The following is a 21687-nucleotide window of genomic DNA, read 5'->3' as shown; positions in this document are numbered from 1 at the left end:
AAAGGTTCATTTGGAAACAGCCACTGTTAAAAACTCAGTTGTGGTTATGGCTCAAACATGCAAACCAAGTGAAATTTACTAGCTATGGTAAGCAAGCATCCAGTTCAATCAATAATTGGCCTCTCCCGCCATGTTTAAATCGTGTTTGCTAACCTTTTTTCAAGTACTATTTACAAATTGGTGTTTTTTTTATGGCGAGCGATGTGGATTATGACATGCGTGAGAAATTGGGTTGTTGGCTGCGTGGGGTGTGAGGCCTGGTTAAGCAGAAACCACAATCCTTGTGAGGGTGAGGCCCAAGCCAACCCTAAATTAACATGTGCACACCTCTCTGGTAGTTTGTTACAGATGAGTCAGGCTTAACTTAGAGGTAATGCTTAAGGCATTTGTGCAACGCTTCAAACAATAAGAAAGTGAAAACACCACACAAAATGGATCCCACACCAAGTAGAGATAAAAGACTTTCCTTTAATAAAGAAAATACCACCAGCAAACCAAAATCCGCTCAGGCGAACCCTACAATTTTAAAGAATTGAGAGAAAATAGCTCCAAAAAACACAAAGGGGGTTATTCTAACTTTGGAGGAGTGTTAATCCGTCCTAAAAGTGACGGTAAAGTGACGGATATACCACCAGCCGTATTACGAGTTCCATAGGATATAATGGACTCGTAATACGGCTGGTGGTAAATCCGTCACTTTTCCGTCACTTTTGGGACGGATTAACACCTCCTCCAAAGTTAGAATAACCCCCAAAGTGCCAACTGTTGGTATCTGGTCACACAGGACCAGGACAAAGTCACAAGTTCCGGCCGACACTTCTGGAGCGCGGGATGGCTACCGGAACCCAATTAGGCCCTCTAAACCAAAAACCTTAAATCCTGGTTTGTGGAGCAATGCAAGGATCAACGTTAAAGATGTGTCACACAGCCAAAGCAATGCATCGGTTCAGAGATACAGCAAGGCTGTGATGCAGAGTCTGGTGTCGTCTTCGAGACTGCAGTCGATGAGAAATGTGAGGGCTTGCGATGATGATGCTTTGTGCAACAGCAGCTCCAAAGAGGTTGCAAAAGCAATGCGGGGGTGCGAGTCCAATCGACGCAGTGGCGGGAAAGCAAAAGTTATTCTTGGGGATTCCACAATGCAGCAGAGTAGATGTGTTGGGTCCGCTAGATCCACATTATGGCAGAGCATCGTAAGCCCACTTCCAAGGGTCCAGGACAGGGGTGGCACCACTTGGCAGAGTATACTCACAGATGGCATAGTTCAATTGAAGATGCAAGGTTGTTGGAAGCCTGCTATATCCATGAGGCTTCAGATCAGGAGGCCAGCCAACTAGCCCTTGGAGCCACTCTGGATTCTGTGGTCAAGAGATTCAGGTCCAGTCCTTCTCACCCAGGCAAGAGAGCAGCAGGTCAGCATAGCAGGGCTGCAGATCTAGCAGTCCAGTAGAATGGCTGTCCTTTCAGTAGCATAGCAGCCCTTCTTGTTATCAGAATATCCACAGGTCCAGAAGTGTACCAAAGAGTTGGTGTCTGAGGTATTGTATATATATATCCAGTTGTGTCTAGGAAGTGGGAGACATGCCTTTGAAGTGCACAGGTGCCCTACCTTTGTAGCTCTGGCTCTAAACTAACTACAGGGAGAATGTAGCACTTTGTGTGGAGACAGGTATCATGTAATTGGGGTTGGGCCCAGCTCCTTCCTCCCATTCTACCAGTGATGGCCCATCCTGTCACACCTATGCTCCCCAATGTGTGTGGCTGTCTAAGAGGAATGCACAAAGCCCAACTGTCAGCTACACCCCATCATGTTACCCAGAAACAGGCCTCCGACACCAAATGGTTAAGGCAAGACAATGCCAACTTTTTAAAAGTGGCATTTACAAAATTGTAATTTAAAATCTGATTTCACCATAAGTTAGGATTTAAAAACCAGTTCAGAGACCCCAAGGCCTGCCCTGGGGTGACATATATATTAAAAAGGACAGATTGGCCTGGCAAAGGTTTATTTTGCCAGGTCGAAATGGCAGTTTGAAACTGCCCACACAGGCTGCAATAGCAAGCCGAAGACATGTTTAAATTTCTACCTAAGTGGGTAGCACAATGAGGGCTGAAGGCCCACTAGTAGCATTTAATTTACAGGCCCTGAGTACATGTAGTACCACTTTACCAGGTCTTACAAGTGAATTAAGAATGTCAATTGGGTAAAAGCCAATCTAACATTTTTTTTAAAGAGACCACAGCATTTTAGCACTGGTTAGCGCAAAGTCCTAAGGCCAGCAAATCGGAAGTCAGCATAAACAGAGGTCTGAAGGCGAAAAAGTTTAGGGGAACACCACAACAAAGATACTAGGTCTAACAGCCTACTTTGCGTGGATTCCTTACCATAGCTGGTGAATTTCAGTGGTTTTGCATGTGTGAACCAGAACCACATTTCAGTTTTTAATTGTGATTTTTTTCGTGACATCCTATGTTTTTTATAATACAGTTGATTCCAAACTCCTACCCGCAATTGGCAATGCGCAGAGTGAATTGCTTGAAGCACCTGGCCTGATGCCAACCCCTGCAGCCAACCTGATACATTTAGGCAACACCAGTGCACAACAGTCCGTAAGAACCCAAACTCCTCTGTACACAGGCCTTTGGCCATGTGTAGCTTAGGGAAGCCATATGGCCGGTTGGTTGCCAGACACATCAAACCAACCTGTGGTTGGTGAACCTCTGCACCCAACCAGCAGCAGGCAGACAAATCCTGCTGTGTGCAGTCTTTAGCCATTTGTTGTAGGTATTGGCCCTCGGGCCAGCCTGCAGGGAGACACTGTGCCCAACTCACTTTAGGCCCCAAGCCTCTACTCTGCAAAGCCTTTGGACATATGCAGTGGACTTTGATCACAGGGCCTGGACTGTCTGTCTACCACAGGTACTCAATCCCATCTGCACACAACCCGCCTTTTGCTTTGTCTCTCTCTGTCATGTTTTATCCTCCTCTCTCATTCACTAATCTCTCCCTCTCACACCTCCTGTCTTTTTTAATAGTTTGTGAAAGTTACAATCTTTTTGCATCAAATGGCAGACAAATCTGCTGCATAAAATGGAAGCTATTACAATCATGTTTTGAGTTGCGAAACATGGTCACTTTTCTCATTTGTTCCTGGTCTATTACTTGAGTTTCCAAAGCCTCTTGCCTCTAGGTCTCAACATCCACCACACTGAGGTCAGACACTTGTTATAGTGCCTCTGCTTTCCTTTGGGAAGATTTTTCCACAATCACTTTGTGAATTGCAAGATGGCAAAAAAAAAAATCTTTACACATTTTTACCAGCCAATCACATTTATCTAAAAAAATAAAATATGTTTTTCATTATTCGTGAATTACTCAATGGGTAAATTTAAATGGCAGAAATTTATAAAAGTGTTCATCCTTTCAAGACCACCTGCCACCTTTTCCAAAAGTTTATTTCTCAAAAAGTACTGAACAGATTTTCACCAAATGGCAAAAGAAGGCTTCTGAGTAAGTTTAAGTTTTCCAGCCAAGTTTGGCATATATCCATTCAGCAAATTTTGCTGTAAGCGTGAGCAAAAAATCCTATGAGATGTAAAAGTCAGCAAAATGTAGGCAAAATAATATATGCCCTTTCGATGGAAAGTGTGCCTGAACCATATCTACACAGTGCTGACTGCTAATGAATAATATCAATTTATGCCATTGCCGTAAAACATCTTATTTAGCACAACTTTACTAATAAATACACAATGTAAAACAAATGGCCACATAATAGGGCAGGGTGAGACAATCCTGACTCCCAGGCTGAATTGTTCCTTAGGCCATCACCCAACACATTTGTAATAAAAGAAAATGTTTTTGACATGAACTCCAAAAGGAGCACATCAGCTTTTGCTCTTTTAGCTGCCGTGATGGGATCCTTGTTCCCTTGATGAACCCAGTCCTATCCAGATATAGAAAAAAATTTGGAGACCGCAGAGCTAGAGGTTTGTCATCTAATTATTGTGTTTGTCCTCTGGCATTGTCCCAATTCAATTTAAGAAGTTAGCCGTTGCCCCTTTCTTCTTCAGTGTGTTGTGTCATTTTCCAAGAAAACCTCTACACTTCCAACAAATCTCCAATTCCTTCCCTATATAACGGAACATGAAAAAGCTGTGACTCATCAATTTCAGTCCTTCCTGGAGATTAACAATGTTCTACACTGCTCTAAGATGTCTTTCAGCAAGATGGTGGAATTATGGCCTAAATGTACTATCTTTTGCACAATAATGCCGCATTGTGCAAAAGATACGTATATTACCAAATTTCCAAAACAATTACTACATTAGTAAAAAGTCAGCAAATGCACGGGCATTCAAACAGAATAGAAAATGAGGAGGACATGTCACAGATTCGGAAGACTGCTCACTCATAATTTGGGAACAATTCTCTAATCCTTGCTGGGAAAGACATAAACTCTCCCAGCCCCTCAGGATATTGTAGGTCTGCGTGACTATCCAAGTGCTTCAGACATGCTGCCATGTTGTGACTATACATTCTCAATCACCCTTGATACAGAGGTGATGATGCTCTGGGTCACTCTTCCTACTTCCTTTCTTCCGATGGACCTTTGTAGGATTCTTGAGAGGTAAAGGAGAGTTAAAATCAAACTTTCAATTCAATTGCGAGTGTAACCTACTTGGTCACACATTGAATCCAGTAGATGGAGGATAAAGGTCAAAATTGTATTACAAATTAACGGCTAAACTGATGAAAATGAATATCAACATGCTATATAAGTACAAAATCATCAAAGGAGAAGTAAAGCATCGAACAAAGTTAAATCGTATAAGCATAAGGCTTACGAGAATTTCAGGTGAGTCAACACAAAAAATTCTAAACAGAATTTTGTTGATCTGTATAGAAATTTCAGTCTTCTTGCCTGATCATTGTGAAAACCAATTTACTCTAAATATCCTCCCTAAACTAAACTAAAGGGAAATCCTAATTAAGTCTCAGAAATAATAGGAAAGTGTAAGCATAAAACAAGCCTCAGTAGAAGTTCTAATAGAGAGGTGTTGCATGGCACAAAGCCACACTAAAGGAATAGAATAGAGAGGTCTGTACCCCTCTAAATCTCCACGGGAATCTGCTCTCGTCCAACTAGGTGGATACTGATAAAACATACAGAACCTTTGAGAAAGTCACATCATTTATAGCAGTAGTTTTCCATCTTTCTTGCACAGTTTAAATTGGTGACCCCTCTCAAGTTCTCATCCCACAAATTAAACATCAGGACAATCTTGAATTCTTCCTGGTGTCTTGTACACAAACAGGAGTCTTTTCTTCTCTGTTCGTTAGCGCTCCTTGTTGTTGCCAAAGTATCCTCCAGGATCCCACTAGCTCTAATATGCAACATGCCTTTCATTAACTGGAGAAACACATGAACACACCTGCAAAGCAAGAACATTGCAACAAGAGCAAAACTCCATGTTGAAGGTTAACCACAAGAGACCAAGGGGCTCATTTATAAGCTCCTGACGCCACCGAAGCACTACTTTTAGCATGCTCTGGTGGCGCTGTGCCCTTTTCCATATTTACGAGATGGCACTAAGCCACTTTGAGTGGCCAAACGCTGCCTTGTAAATATGGGCCCCCAATGAAGTTTTCATCGGCAGAGGGGTGTGCAATGAGTGTTGATGTGGCAGTTTCCCACGCAACATCCATTGCTTTTGACACTGCCCCAGATATACGAGAAATCATAAACCGAAGGCAGCACCAAAAACTAACGCCACCCCAGTGGGGGGCATTAGAGTGGCGCAACAAGAATAAATACTTTTATTTCTCCTCGTTTTTGCACATTCTATGTGTGCTGTATTCTGCAGCACACATAGAAGATGCAACACACCATTAATGATTGTTTATTTGCAGGAAGGTGTCCCTTCCTGCACATAAACAATCAATAAATAACGCCGATTTGCTATTTCTATGTGTGCTGCATTTTGCAGCACACATAGAAGTAAAAATTTGCCATTATTGATTGTTCATGTGCAGGAAGATACACCTTCCTGCACATAAACAATCATTCCGTGCAACTCATGCACCCTTGAACTATGGTGCAAGGGTGGCTGAGTTAGTGCTAGTTTGCTCATTTTTGCGCCAGCGCTAGGGAAAACACGGGGTGCACCGTATTGTTGTAAATACGGCACATCCCTGCATTTTTTAAATGTCAGAACGCAGTGCTGCCAAATTTGGCACAGCTCCGACATTTTCTTGTAAATGATGCCCCAAACATTTTAGGGCTTTGGCTATGCTAACTTAATAAAACATTCAATGCACATTCAGAATACATGATTATGAGTGCAACTTGCAATTATGTAGGAAAACAGGATTTGTAAATGAAATGTGATTATGTGAGATTTCACCATTATACCAAAATCAGAATACGTAAATATAAATGTGCATGAGAACTACAATTCAGCATGTTAAAATCAAACATTAGAACACACATGTACATGAACTACTAATTTTCTACTCCACTTCACATTAGTAACGTTAGGCACACAATATATGTATTGTCGATAACATGATTATGTCACTCCTATAACACATGATGGTACAACCAAAATTATGCATCACCTTGGCACCCATGAGAAAGGCCAAAGCAATTATCAAGATTGCCTTCATGGGTTGAACAATGCTGTACAGAATGAGCCTCGTCACACAAGGCGAGGCCCTAACTTCTGCCATGAGTAAACACTCAGGAGAGAGAAGGGAAGGTACAGACAAGTCATTAAGTTGTTCTTCTAAGACCTGGAACAAGGGAGCTCTCCTTCATCTCAGTAAGTAATGAGGAGTCCTCTGCCTGCCATGGTGTAGATAAGGATTTGTAGGCAGCAGGAGCAAACTTAGAATTTCCGAGATACAATGATTGGATGCTGATCAATCCTGAGTTAAAAGAATTTGCAGAGAGATGCTTTAAAACTAAACTGAATGTTTGTATTCTTGAGACCTTCAGTACAAATAAAGTGATGATAAATCATCAAACAGTGAAAAGTAATACGTATTATGATGGATAATTTTGGAAAAAGAATCAAAACTATGTATTAAAAGGGTAAGACACTCATGACACAAACACTGATAACTAACAGGATGTAAATTAATTAATGGTCGTTGGTGTGAGGACCGGACAATTACCGTTGTAAAGGAGCAGGTGAGTTCGACACTAACTTCTGTTTGGTGTGGATTGGTTTTAGTGCAACTTCCTAGTGAAAGCCATCGGTTGGGGAAAATATTTTTCTTTTTTCAAAAAAAAGTTTCCACCAAAAGTTAGCATTCTCTCTTTCATCTCTTCTCTCTCTCTTTGTTTTTTCTTTCAACCATTTCCCACTATTTGCTTCCATTCTCCTTCTTTACTTCTCTTCCGCTGGTTTCATTTTTCGCTCATATGGCGGTTAAGGCATGTAACTAGTTGAGACCCACAGTGGTGAACTAAATTAAAGTCCTCCATTGGCAAGAAGCATTTGACAGATCTCTTCAGTTTTTCCATGCCTGTTTAGTTTGTGATAGGTGGTTTATTGCTGTTGACTGATAGAGTACTGGGTGATGAATAAGACACACAGTAGCTTGTGTTACTTTTGTGAGAGTTTCCAACAGTATAAGGACATTATTATGCAGCTGTATGAACTACAGTCGACTTCCCAACTGCTGACGTATATACTTATTCATCCCTCTTTCTTCCTCCTGGTGATTGATCTTTTCATCTTTCTCTCTCTTGCAGAAGAAATGCACAAGCCTTGTATTGATGCAGGCCTGATTCTGGAACTGGTTTCCCTCTTGCAGAGTTCGGACCAAGAGCTTCTTCTCCATGCTGGTAGGGCCATTGGTCGTCTCTGCTATGAAAATTGTAAGTATCCAGACTGTGCTGTGAGGTGGGCATTCTAGGGCAATTTTGCTTTCCTACTCTCTACTGAATGCTTGAGTTCAGACCACAGAAAGTATTTATTAGTTTATTTCCCTTTGTCGTTGAGTACCACTAGCCTCCCAGGTGAAGTCTTCAATTGGGGATTGAGCAGGTTCTAGTATAATCCATGTAGTTATTCTGTGGCAACCATTACACTGTAAAGTGGGCAGTGACCTCTCATTTCATTATACTGATCCTTCTCAATGGTCAATAATCCACTGTCAATAATCAACTATGAAATAAGATGTGGGATGGTGCTAAAAAATGATTCCACATTAATCACATAAAACATCAAATCTCTTGTTTGTGGAATAGAAACAAATGATGGCTAGTTTCCCCCACACAGTGCAGCGGATGTGACCCCCTCCCTTCAATCTAGGTATTATCTGTGGTTCCAGAGAGTGTCATTCGGGTTCCATATTCTTTCAACTTTCCACCACGCTGCTGAATCAGCCATCCAAGGTGAGACTGAGTGGTAACCACCTTACTTCGTATTGGCTGTCAAGCAGCTAAGCGATTGTGCTGGACATCATCCACTAATGACGCTGGCCATGCTGCTTGAAGAGTGCTGTATAAATCATGCCATGTCACTCATATCACTCAATACACTCAACATACTGAGGCTTTTTCCAATCATTAGCAGGGATTATATCAGAAGAGATGACATTAAGGCAACAAAACTGCCCTACAACTGTAAAGAAGCAGGTAAAGTTGACCATTTACACATCACAACAAATTGCCTCTACCCTTAAATAATATATGATTTTGTTATTTTACTTAATGGTAGTGAACTGACTGTGCTGCCATTCAAATATATCACTTTAGATTACATACAAATATGTACAACATGAACTGGAACTTCTGGGCAATCAAAAAGGCCTCTCTATCTGCTAGGTATGATTCCCTTCAAAGGTCCAACTGTGAAAATGATGCTCTGTAATTTTTGCTTCTGATTTGCTCACACCTGTCAGTATTCCATGCCTCCTTGGTAAGTGTCTCCAGTATGGACCATGTTTTCGCTCCTTCACTTTTAGGTAAACTTCAGGAGCAGCTGGTAGAGGCTGGAGCAGTTGCTTCCCTTGTTCAGATATTCACAGACTTCCCGGAGAATGACATCTTGGTGAGCGTGGGATTGGTAGCTCTGTCCAATCTTGCAGACCTAGGTGAGTAGGGTCTCTCTACTGCATTCCGAACTCTGACTATGACGTGAAAAAAGGGCAAAGGCAAATTTCCAACTAATGAGGTGAGGCGTTTCAAGATTGTGTGCCTAGACCTTTGCAGCACATGTTCCCAGAACTTTAGTCATAAGGAGCGGAAGCTGATATGGATATCATAATATTTGCCAACAAAGGTCAATCAGTTGATTCAGTGCCATTTGCATGACAATCATGTGGGTATTCTTGGTTTGGCTTTGAATGGGGCTTATATGGAGCTAAAGAAATTAGTAGGAGCACCTACATAACATGACCATTCAACTGCCTTATTACACTTAAATGGAATGCAGTTTGTTACTACTTATTTATTTACTCTATTCGTATCTGCATTTTCCATTCTACTATCTATCATTAACATAGTTATCTCATTACTAATATATGGTTTAGTAATAGTAGTGCTTTTTAATAAAGTGTTAACCATGTTTTGCTCATTGTCAAGAAGAATATATTTCATACTTTCAAATATTTCAACAAAAACTTTAAAACACAAAATAAAACATTTCAGAGGCAAGCTTTATTTAGCTGCTATTAAAAGTATGTGTTGAAGTCCAGTCACAGGAATGAAGGGACCTATGTTCTTGCATGGCAAAGAGAGGGAGTGCTACATTTTTCCTTGCTCAACATTTTTAGCCTGTGTGTTTTTCCTCTAATTGACTCAACGAATATACCATGCTTCTTGTTTCTCTATGATGAAGGACCAAGAAAGTGTTTCTCTATTGGCCAGAGGTAGGCAGCAGATCTCTCCAGGTACTCCATGCCTGACCAGTTGATGATGGTTGGATTATTATTGGTGACTGGTACAGTAAATGGCGATGGACATGAGACAAATAGGTTCTGTCTTACGTGAGTGTAAGAGAGTCAAGTGGTAAGGGATTTACTTTGGAGACTTTTCAACTAAAATTGGCTGCCTGGCTGCTATGTGCTTTTATATTAGTGTTAATGAGGGACTGAAAGGTTATATATGAATTGAGATTACAAAATAATACACAGGATAAGCACAGAGCAAGTCATTCATTTCTGGTTATACTGTCTAGCTTGCTGGGATTTTTTAAATAATTACATGCTCAGTGGAATCACATACACTGGGAAATCCCCATCTAAGTACTTTGCATCATGTAACAACTTCCCCTTTATTCAGCTCCTAGTTCTTAGCCAGTGCAACATCTGTACAAAAATTAAGTGTATGCAATGAAAATATTGTCTTAGGAGCCTACCACCTGTACTGTTGAATGGTGAGGTTACTGAAAACCAGAGCTGTCTAGTTTTAATTCCAGTTTTGACCTTTTTCCCACCATCCTTCTCCTTTTTGTAAGTTCATTGTCATCCTTGCTTTCTCTCGTTGTCACTGTCTCCCTATTTACCTCTTCCTCTTTCTATTTGCCTTTTGTATCTTTTTCTTTCTTGATCCGAATCAAAGTCCCAGATGAAAAATAAGTCCTGGTACCCAAATATGAATGCTTGTGCCACCATCAGCAGTCAGCAATGTTTACTACACATAAAACCACTCTGAAACAGTTAGATAATCTACTGCAGCGTACCCTAATTCCACTTTTTACAGTGAACAACCTTATTGCATATACAGGTGACAGGTGGATTTGAGTCAACAGAGGGTTTGGAGAGTAACTGTTAGAAATGGGGTTTCTAGTTGGCAGTAGTTTGCACCATGTCCAAGTAGGGACCCTCACTCTAGACAGGGTAATGGGGAACAGAGCTTAGATAACCCCTGCTGCTCCCGTTGGTAGTTTGGCACGAGTAGCCTGGCTCATCACAGATTCAATGTGTAAAGTATTTACACACACACAGTAATGCAGTGAAAACACTACAAAAGTACTCCACACCAGTTTAGAAAAATATCTCTGTTTAAAAGTTTAAGCAATTCTTAATCCACAGGAATCAATGGATGTATCTCTTTATCAAAAAGTACTAGGTATGCGTAAAAAAAAGACAATGCAGGCTACTAGGGAGGTGAGGCAATGGAAAAGCAAAGCAATGCATTGGTTCCTTACTGCGTGGGGAAGGTGAAGCATCGATTTTTTTATTGCAGGTGAGATGATGCATAGGTTCCTTACTGGAAGGGGAGGTGATGTGTTGATTCTTTCCTTGCAGGAAAGGCAATGAGAAGATTTCCAGACATGCGGCATTGGCTCATTACTGCGGTGCAGGGTTGATGAAATGTTGGCGCCCAGTGACGATGTGAGAAAATCCAGATGCTCTATGTTGATGAGACCTTAGTGAAAAGGGGCTGTGTCGATACTGAAGCCACAAGACAGGTGCTGAGTCGATTTGCCAGCCACACGGCAGGCACTGCGTCAATTATTCAGGCCCTAGACAGGCACTCTGTCAATTCTTCCTGTGTGGTGCGTTGATGCATGGATTTTCTCCTGCAGATCTCCAGCTTGCACTTCCGATGGCCTAGGGACTGGAGTTGGCACCACATGGCAAGTTAGGATTCTCAGCAGAAGAGCCCAGGCAATGGCAGATGAAGTCTTTGAAGGCCTTGAGACTTCCTAACAGGAGGCAGGCTCAGTCCAAGCCCTTCAAGAACCTTTGGAAGCAGGATATAGAAAGCCAAGTCGAGTCCTTTCACTCCCAGGACAGAAGCAGCAAACAGCAGGCCAGCACAACAAAGCAACACGCAGAGTGGCAGTCCCTCCTACAGCATCCGGCTCTTCTTCCTGCCAGAAGTTCCTCGGTCCAGAAGGATTCCAACTCTGGTGTATCAGAGGTCCAGTATTTATACCCATTTCTGTCTTTGAAGTAGAAAAATTTCAAAGAGAAGTCTCTGTAGTGCAAAAGACCCTGCCTTTCCTGCCCTGGCCGCAGATACACTCCAGGTGTTTGGAGACTGCTTTGTGTGAGGATAAGCACAACCCTATTCAGGGGCAAGTATCAGATCCTCCCACCACTCTAGCTCAGGAAAACCCAACCGCCTGGCGATAGGTTATCAAGATATGCAGGACACTACTCAGCTTCCTTTGTGTGACTGTCTACAGTGAACAGCCCACCTGTCATCCTGACCCAGATGTGTATTCTGCAAACAGGAAGAGTCAAAGAATGGTTAAGCAAGAAAATGCCCACTTTCTAAAAGTGGCACTTTCAAACTTACAATTCAAAAGCCAACTTCACCAAACTACGTATTTTCGAATTGTGAGTTCAGAAACCCCAAACTCCACATCTCTATCTGCTCTCAATGGGAAATGACACTTAAAAGGGATGTCACATGGGGGCTCTTCTGTGCCAGGTGCAATGAAGAGGACTGTGTGGCCCCTGTTTAGGAATGGGAGGATGTTTTCACCTCACCAGAGGAGCTGGCTGTCTTTTGTGTTGATTGAGTAACACTGATGTTGGTGTAGTGGCAGACGATCCTGGATACTCTCTCCTATACAGAGTACACATTAAGCTGTGTTTTTTAAATATATGGTAGAAAACACACTGTTAGATGAGAACGTGTGTCTTCCACTCATGTGAAGCGAGTTCACACAGATGGGTACAGTTGCAGATACAACACTTGAACGTATGCATATGATTCAAAGAGGAATTCTTGCGTATGCACGTAGACTGGCTGGTTGTTCTGTGCATGCAAGCATTTTCAGATTATATGCACATGCTTCTTTTAATAAAGAAGACGTTCTTTTGAAGTCTGGTTACATTTTGGCGGAAAACCAAGTTGCATTGACATTATGTGGATTCATGCCAAGCAGATTATCATTGTATTAAGGTTCTCTATTATAGTTCTCCTTGCCCCATAGAAAAATCACTAAAGGACCTGTTACTATTCTCAGATGACTTTGAAACCAGTATCGAGAATTATTGGAAAACATAGGGTTAAATCTCCTCTAAATGTGAATTCAGATGCAATATGATATCACATTTTCTGGTCCTGTTTCTAGGAAAGAGTAGATGGAAATTCCTCTATAAGATCGGGTATAAGATGTATTGAAAAGCTATTATTTCTAGAGATTTTGAACGCAGTATGTCATAATATGGAATATCCTCTGGAGGAGTTGCCTTCCACTGCATCAGAGCCTCTGAGACCACTTCAGTGTACACTTTCTCCACAGTTACTCATTCATCAGCATGTCTAAGATATAATTATGCAAGAAAAGGAGCCTGAAAAAATCAGGACCCTGCTAATATCAGTGTGCCGAACTTCATGCCCATTTGACTGTATGGGTAAGTCTGTTGCTGTGGACTCTTTGGTTGCTAGCCTGGTGGTCAACACTTTTATGAAGGATGTTAGCATTCTCTAGAATCAGGCTGACAAAAGGATTGCCTCTGGATTAAAGAAAGGCCATGCTAGTGCACACTTGTGAGTGCTGTATCTATACCATTCAATCTTTAATTTCTGACTTCAAGGATTTATTATTTATCACAATAGGTAAATAATACCTTAAGTATTTATCTACAAGCATTTCACTACTGAACTATTGAGGGAAGATAAAATAATGTTATAAAAGTACACAAATTAATTAAATTCAAATACTGTAACCCTTGAAAGCCTGTTTTATACAATACAACTTTACATCTCTTCCCTGATTATATAATCATGCATCTATACATTTACTACTCTAATCCTACTGTGAAAGACAAAAAACATTTTACTCTCTCGAAAGCTTTACTCTGTCTGACCATCACCCTATCTATCCTCCATCTCCACTCTGACTCATCCCAAGCCAATTCTAATACTGTGATCTCCAATATAACCCTTCCCAGACTCTCCCCTCCTCTGCCCCTCGTGGATCACACCAAACCTCAGTTTATAACTATGATCTCCCAAACAACCCTACTAAATCCTCCCTCATTTATCTCTCTTTTGACTCATCCCAGCCCCCATTTAACTACTATGATCTCCCTGATCCCTTGCTACAGACTCTTCTATCCTCCACCTCTCCTTTACTCACCCCAAACCTCATCTTACTACTTTGATCTCCCAACTAACACGTCTGGATTCTTCCCTCCTCTACCCCTCCATTATTCTATGCAATCCAACTAACAGACTTACATATCCTCCGCTCAAATTAACTCATACCTCCCTATGCTAATACAGTACTCATGTTTCCCTATACTAATTCACAACTAATCCTTTTGGGTTCTGGAGTAGCATGCTACTCACCGAAAAGCACTTTGACGCCTTGTCAAGGGTAACAAGCGCTATATAAATGCAATTACAATACAGTAAAAATCTAGGAAATCTCCATCTTATCAGTACATGTCCTATCTTATAAATACGCAGCACCCTTGCCTTGTGGCTGTGTTGGGCCTACTTTAGGGGTGACTTACATACAGTAAAAGGGAAGATGTGGACCTGGCAAGTGGTGCACTTGCCAGGTCGACATGGCAGTTTGAAACTGCACATACAGGTACTGCAATGGCAGGCCTCAGACATGTTACTCATGTGGGTGGCACAATCAGTGCTGCAGGTCCACTAGTAGCATTTGACTTACGGGCCCTGGGTACACACGGTGCACTGTACTAGGGACTTACTAGTAAATCAAATATTCCAATCATGGAGAAGTCAATCACCAATACATTTTAGACAGAGGGCATAAAATACGTGGATGGATAACCCTGCAAAAAGGTCCATCCCCACAAGTAATTTACCACTTAACACAACACAAGCAATGAGCACCACCAGAACGTCACCCAAGATGGTGCATAAGGTTACAGACTTGCTTAATCACTTCTGATACATTCCAACCCCTGGGGAGTTGTATTTTATCAGGTGAGATAACTAGCGCCTAATTCTCTAGATCAGTTGTTCTTAACATGTGGTCCGGGGACCCCTAGTGGTCCTTGATGTCTATTTAAGGGGTCAGTGACTGCCTAGAAAATTAAATAATATTCACAAATGAATAAAGTATGTATAAATAGATAAGCAAAATGAAGAACTGAATATTTAAAAATTACCTGGACACCTTGTGGTCATCCACGCCTATTCATGGGATCCGTGACTGCCTAGAAAATTAAATATTAATAACAAATAAATAAAGTGTGTATAAATAAAGAATCAAAATGTAGCACTGAAAATTTTAAAATTATATAAATATGAAGGACCTTCAAACTGGAGGCTAAAAATTAAGTTAGTATCCTAAGATTGATTCATGGGAACAGTGCAATTGCATAAAACAGAATATGGTATAAATGACAAGAATAGATGATGGGCACATAACCTCAATCAGGAGACCCTGCCACAGTTGAATTTGGAAAAGCTCCAACCTTCTCATTAAAATAAAAAATTGGATATTTTTATAATGCGAATTAAATAAAATATTTCATCATTTGTATATTTGTTTGATGAATACTTGCTTTTCTATACTTTTGGTATTGTTTTGTGTTTCACGTTATGAAAAGTGCTTCGATTAGGGTCCCAGTAATTACTCAATGGTGGTCCCGAAGAATCTGATCATGATTCAGTGGGAGTTCTCAGGCTCCTGTAATGAGTCTAGATGACTCATGATCTGGACCAAAATTATCTGAAGGAGAGAACTGAAGAACACATATGTATCTTTTAGTCTGTTTTCCAATGCAACCAAATACCAAAAAGTGTAAAAAAAAGATGACAACATTATGCATTATACTTTACTTACCTCTGATCAAGAAAGGGAAATTGGTTATGCACTGTGCTATTCCCAATTTTGATAATCCTAAATTCATAGCCATTACTTTTATCATGCAGAGACAGCGAAGGAGGCTCTAAGCAGGACCAAGGTGTGTGAGCAGCTGGTAAAGCAGCTGAAGAGAGCGGGGAGCCACGAGCGGCTAGAAACCATCATCGAGGTGCTTCAGATGTTGGCAGAGAATGGTAAAGTGTCTTAAGTGTTTCATATGTCTGTGTGTGGGAAGACCCACATGCATTATGAAGACCTAATGGTTGGATAGTGTAACAATTCAATGTAGGTTGGTGCTTTTCATCAGTTTTTAGTTCGAGAGCAGAGGCACTTTGACCTGTTGTAATTTATCTGTGGGCTTTTAACCACGCCCACCGCACACCCATCACTATCACTCTTTCATGGGCTTGCCTTTCAAAAATCCTTTGTTATCATTTGTAAATGCTTTACGTTTGTCCCTCCTTGGATCTTTTTTTTACCGCCTTGGACACATAGGTGCTCATTACGGCTTCAGCGGTCTTTTCGAAAGACCTCCGAAGCCGTGGGAGCCAAAAGACCGCCATATTAGGACGTCGTGCCAATTTCCGCCCAATTTTAGGAGGAAATCCAACACCGTCGGCCTTGCCAATGTTGTAATAGAGGCGGTTTCAACCGCTGGCACTGCCATGCCTACAAGACACCTCTCGCCATATTACGATCCATAATCTGGCATAGCAGTTCCCTGCACGGCACAATGGTGCCTGCGGTGGAATGTGCATGGACCCATCCCCTCCTGGATGGCCACCTCGCCAAAGTAGGTAAGTTGATCCTCTGAAAGAGGGGAGGTAGGAGGGTGGATGGGTGTTGTCTGAATGTGTGTGGTGTCTGGGTGTGTGTATGAATGAGGGGGTGTTTGTGTTTCAGTGTGAGTGCGTGTTTGCCGAGGGGGGAGCGTGGTGTTGTGTGTGTGTGTGTGTGTGTGAGTGCTTGTATGTTTGTGTGAAAGCGGAGGGTGGAAGGTGATGTAAGTATGAATGTGTGCATGAGAGTGTATGTGTCAGTTTGAATGCATTCATGCAAGTGTATGTATCTGAGTGCATGCATGTGAGTGTAAGTGTCTGTTTGAGTGCGTGCATATGAGTGTATGTGTCTGAGTGCGTGTGTGAGAATGAATGGGTGTGTTCGTGTGTGCGAGTGAATGGGCATATCTGACTGCGTGTTTGGGTGTCCGTGTATGGGTGTATGTTAGCAAATACATGGGTGAGTAGGGGTGCGTGAATGTAGGCGTGTAGTCGTGTGGGGGCTGTCTGCCAGTGACAGAAATGGAGATTTATGTCGCCGGGTGCATGACTGCCAGCATTTTTGTGGTGGTGCGACTGCCATGAAAATGCTGGCGGTCCGCTGAGTCGTAATACAGATGGCAGTATTACTGATACCGCTGGGCCAGAGGTGCTCACTTCTGGCCCGGCAGTCCGACCGCCCTGGCAGTATGGGTGGCGTTTCAGCAGTTTGACTTTGCCAAAGTCGTAATCTGGCAGCCGTGAGTCTGGATGTCCAATGGCTGCCAGACTCACAATGAGGGCCCTACTCTGTTACATGGATAATCACACAATTGCAGACACGTTTGACTGCAAGCAAACTTCTTTTTCCTTTTTGTGTCTCTCCTTCGCGCTCCTGCTCATGATGGCCGTGGCGCTTTGAATCGGCTCGCTTATGTTAACTGTTTTACTTTTCATTTTCAATTTATGTGGCAAGAAAAGTCCATTTAGGAATTTACAATGCTAATAGGGGAAACACCCAGAACAACGAGTCCTGAACCACGAAGTCGTGGAAAACGAAAGTGTTTTAGGGCCTTAACCATGCATGTGCGAACTACGTACATGCGTGGCTAAGGCACAGAAGAAGGGAGTCGACGCGGTCAAGGAGGAGGTAAGTTGGACTGGGGCTGTTTTTTGGGGGTGGGGGGCTCGGGGTGATTAGAGTTTCGGGGCAGGGGAGGGGGGTCAAGCTTTAGGTCCATATTTATACTTTTTGACGCACAACTGCGCCAACGCAGTTGTGCGTCAAAGATTTTACCGCCGGCTAACGCCATTACAACACGCCATGCGGGCGCCTTATTAATGGAATTACGTTAGCCGGCGCTGCGGACTGGTGTGCGTCAAAAAAAATGACTCACACCAGGCAGCGCCGGCGTATGGGAAAATGGGGGTTGTGCGTCAAAAAACGGGGCAAGTCAGGTCTGAGGCAAAATTCAGGCCACAAACCGGATTTGCGCCATTTTTTTTTACGCCCAACCTCCATTGACATGACTCCTGTCATAGCAAAGACAGGAGTCATGCCCCCTTGCCCAATGGCCATGCCCAGGGGACTTTTGTACCCTGGGCATGGCCATTGGGCATAGTGGCATGTAGGGGGGCCCAAATCTGCCCCCCCTATGACACTTAAAAAAAACGAAAAAAAATACTTACCTCAACTTACCTCAACTTCCCTGGGATGGATCCCTCCATCCTTGGGGGTCCTCCTGGGGTTGGCAAGGGTGGCAGGGGGTGTCCCTGGGGGCAGGGGAGGGCACCTTTGGGCTCCTTCTGAGCCCACAGGTCCCTTAACGCCTGCCCTGACCCAGGCGTTAAAAAACGGCGCCCATCAGGCTGTGCGCCGTTTTTTAAGGCCTGCCCCCTCCTGTGCGTTAAAATGACGTCAGAGTATAAATAAGGGGCACAGGCCTTAAAGTCATTTTTTGGAAGGGAACGCCTACCTTACATATAATTAACGCAAGGCTGGTTCCCCCTTCCAAAAAATTACACACATGGTGGAATTTTTACGCCCGCGGGGTCGGACGTCAAAGTATAAATATGGGGCAGGGTTTGCGCCAATTGTGCGTCAAAATTTTTTACGCACATTCTGCGCAAACAGAGTATAAATATGCCCCTTAGTTTTTAGGGGTGGGTTGGGGTGCTTTAGGTTTTAGGGGATGGGGTGGGGGTTCGGGGTATTTTTAGTTTTTGGGGTGGGGGCTCAGGGTGATTAGGGTTTAGGGGCAGGGAGGGGGGTCAGGGTTTAGGTTTTAGAGGTGAGTTGGGGATTGGGGTGCTTTAGGTTTTAGGGGAGGGGGTTGGAGTTGTGATAAATTTGTGGGTGGGGGTTGGGGTGGTTGTGGGGGTGGGGGGGTCGTGGTAATTTTTAGGGGTGGGGGAACAGGGGGGACGCATGCTGGAACCGTGCATGCTGATCACTAATGCCTTTACCAGGAATGCCTTTACAACGACAAATCGTTGTTAAGGCATTCATGGTAAAGGCATTAGTTGTTCCGACCTCGTTGTTGAGGCATGGGTGGTTGAAGCACTCGTTGTTTCAACATATAACCTGCTAATAGCTCTAACTCGAGCAAATGTGAGACCCATTGCATTGCAAATGCTTGTTTACCTTTACACAGGTTCATTCCCATCCACTGGTGCTTTTTATTTGAGTATTGAATCTGTACACCAGCAATGGTTTTGACTATTGGGGCTGGCTTTAGTGCTTGTACCACCAGGTTGAATGATTCATACGTGTGTAATAAATCAGCTTATAGGAAATGTTACATAAAACAATGAGGAATGCAAGGTGTAGGAGTCACGCCATCCACTCCAGTAAGCAGTATATTTTAGGAGTGAATGATCTGGAGAACCACAGACACAGGATTTAAAATGTGCCACAGTGGTTGGCTTTACTAATAAGAATGTATTTCTACTCAAACAAAACCTTTTTAGCAACATTAGGCTAATGAAATACACAGGGAAACACATTCTAACCTAAACCATGCAGTTTCTATGCAGCTCTTTGATGAGAGTTCATACCGTGCTGTATTAGGGTGGTAACTTATGAACTGCTAGTAACAAAACGATCTCTGTGACAAAAGCAGCAACCAACTCAGCTATCCACATAAAAAAGAGTTCTATGATATGTATTCAACAAGCTTTTTGCATAAGGCAAATTAACTTTATGTGCTACGTTAGGAAGAGTCAACACTGCTGTTAGAAAAAACTCCGATCTCTCTCCAGTAGGAACATTAATCACCAGAATTAGCTAGACATTTTAATTGTTGACTGAAAACTGCTGGACACACAGGGAACACTGCATCAGGCGCCTTTAATCCCTATCTTTTTAGCTACCTGAACTCAGCGGGACCCCAGCTGCTATTCTCCAGTCTCCAGTTAAGCCAAGATCAAAACAATATTAGTTTTCTCTTCTCAGTGTGCAGGGCAAGTAATTTGTTCTGATTTTTTCCATTATCGGATTTAAACTTTTCATAGTCCAGCTCAATGAAAGCACTGAATAGAAGCATCTATTGGGTAGCACCAACATGTTCGTGAACCTACACTCTGGAAATCTGGCAGCTGTTGAAGGGGTTCATATAAACCCTGAAAACCACCAGGGACAAGGGGAGTTTTGTGGAACACTGCACCTGAGGAAACAGAACTTGATTTGGAAGGGTTTGCTTGATTATAACAACAGTAAGAAGGGCCTAGCTGTCACTGTCTCCTAAGCCCTTCTCCTCAGCCGATCAAAACTGATACATATATGACTCAAGGAGCCTAATGACAAGCTGCTTGGTACTGGCAGAGTGGTAAAGTCGCACTCAAAATGTATTTCACTGGGCAGTAACACTACAACAGTACCACGTAGTTACGAGTTAAACCCCATGAAAGGGAGGATTACCGAAACACTCAGGTCCAAGGGGTTTAATGCATACATTTATTCCCTGTGGTGAAGTGGTGTAGGCTGCAGCCTCTGTGCAGGGTGGGATTGGAGGAAGTGAAGGGTGGGGAGTGCGTGGGGAAGGGAAACTAAGGCCCATATTTAAGAAAAAGAGGTGCATCAGAGCTGATGCGCCACTTTTTCTGTGCCTCCCTACCAGCAACATAGGACACCATGGTTGTCGCGTATTTATAATACGGCGCACCATGGTGGTCATTAGCACAATAGCGTCAACATTTTTGATGTGGACTGACCCACATCACGGAAATAATTGTGATTCAGTCTACATTAATATGTTAAAACCTTGGTTAAAACAACATTAATTACTTTAAAAAAAAGTTCTAACATAGCCTTGGAGTTTCATAATGTTCTGTGAGGCATCACTACAATGTAGTCCTTCCTACTCATTTCCAAATGATGAATATCTGACTAGTCACTGTTCGGCATCTGAACCAATGACCTGGTGGTATTACTCAAACTAGGCACTAGGGGCCATATTACAGACATAGGCCCTCATTCTGACCCTGGCGGTTCCCTACCGCCAGGGCCAACGGGGGCGGGAGCACCGCCGACAGGCCGGCGGTGCTCCCTTGGTCATTCTGACCGCGGCGCTTTGGCCGCGGTCAGAACGGGAAAACCGGCGGTCTCCTGCCGGTTTTCCACTGACCCTTAGAATCCTCCAAGGCGGCGCAACTCGCTGCGCCGCCGAGGGGATTCTGACCCCCCCTACCGCCATCCTGTTCATGGCGGGAAAGCTGCCATGAACAGGATGGCGGTAGGGGGGGTCGCGGGGCCCCTGGGGGCCCCTGCCGTGCCCATGCCCATGGCATGGGCACGGCAGGGGCCCCCTAACAGGGCCCAACTAGGCCTTTCAGTGTCTGCGATGCAGACACTGAAAAGCGCGACGGGTGCTGCTGCACCCGTCGCACGCCTTCCACTCCGCCGGCTCGATTCTGAGCCGGCTTCCTTGTGGAAGGCGCTTTCCCCGCTGGGCCGGCGGGCGATCTGAATCAGATCGCCTGCCGGCCCAGCGGGAAAGTCAGAATACCCCTCGCGGTCAATTGACCGCGGGGCGGTATTCAGGCGGATTCCGACGGGCGGGCGGCAACCGCCGCCCGCCTAGGTCGGAATGACCACCATAGTGCCCAGTTGTCGGAAATTGGGTTACTGTTTGGGGGAGGGATGTCCTACTCAAGCAACAAC

The 21687-nt window shown here is 43.3% G+C and overlaps 1 protein-coding gene across 1 annotated transcript in view; it reads left to right on the top strand.

The window, feature by feature from the left end:
* Positions 1 to 21687, top strand: part of LOC138300838 (rap1 GTPase-GDP dissociation stimulator 1-like) — a 522948-nt gene that overhangs the window by 401103 nt on the left and 100158 nt on the right. Inside the window, exons 4-6 of the mRNA XM_069240650.1 lie at positions 7764 to 7889; positions 8981 to 9109; positions 15837 to 15962. Of these exons, the coding sequence (XP_069096751.1) occupies positions 7764 to 7889; positions 8981 to 9109; positions 15837 to 15962 (381 nt within the window). The remainder of the gene's footprint in view (positions 1 to 7763; positions 7890 to 8980; positions 9110 to 15836; positions 15963 to 21687) is intronic.

The sequence above is a fragment of the Pleurodeles waltl genome, chromosome 6, assembly GCF_031143425.1.
Source record: "Pleurodeles waltl isolate 20211129_DDA chromosome 6, aPleWal1.hap1.20221129, whole genome shotgun sequence".
NCBI lineage: Eukaryota > Metazoa > Chordata > Amphibia > Caudata > Salamandridae > Pleurodeles > Pleurodeles waltl.
This window is presented reverse-complemented; position numbering and strand designations above follow the sequence as displayed.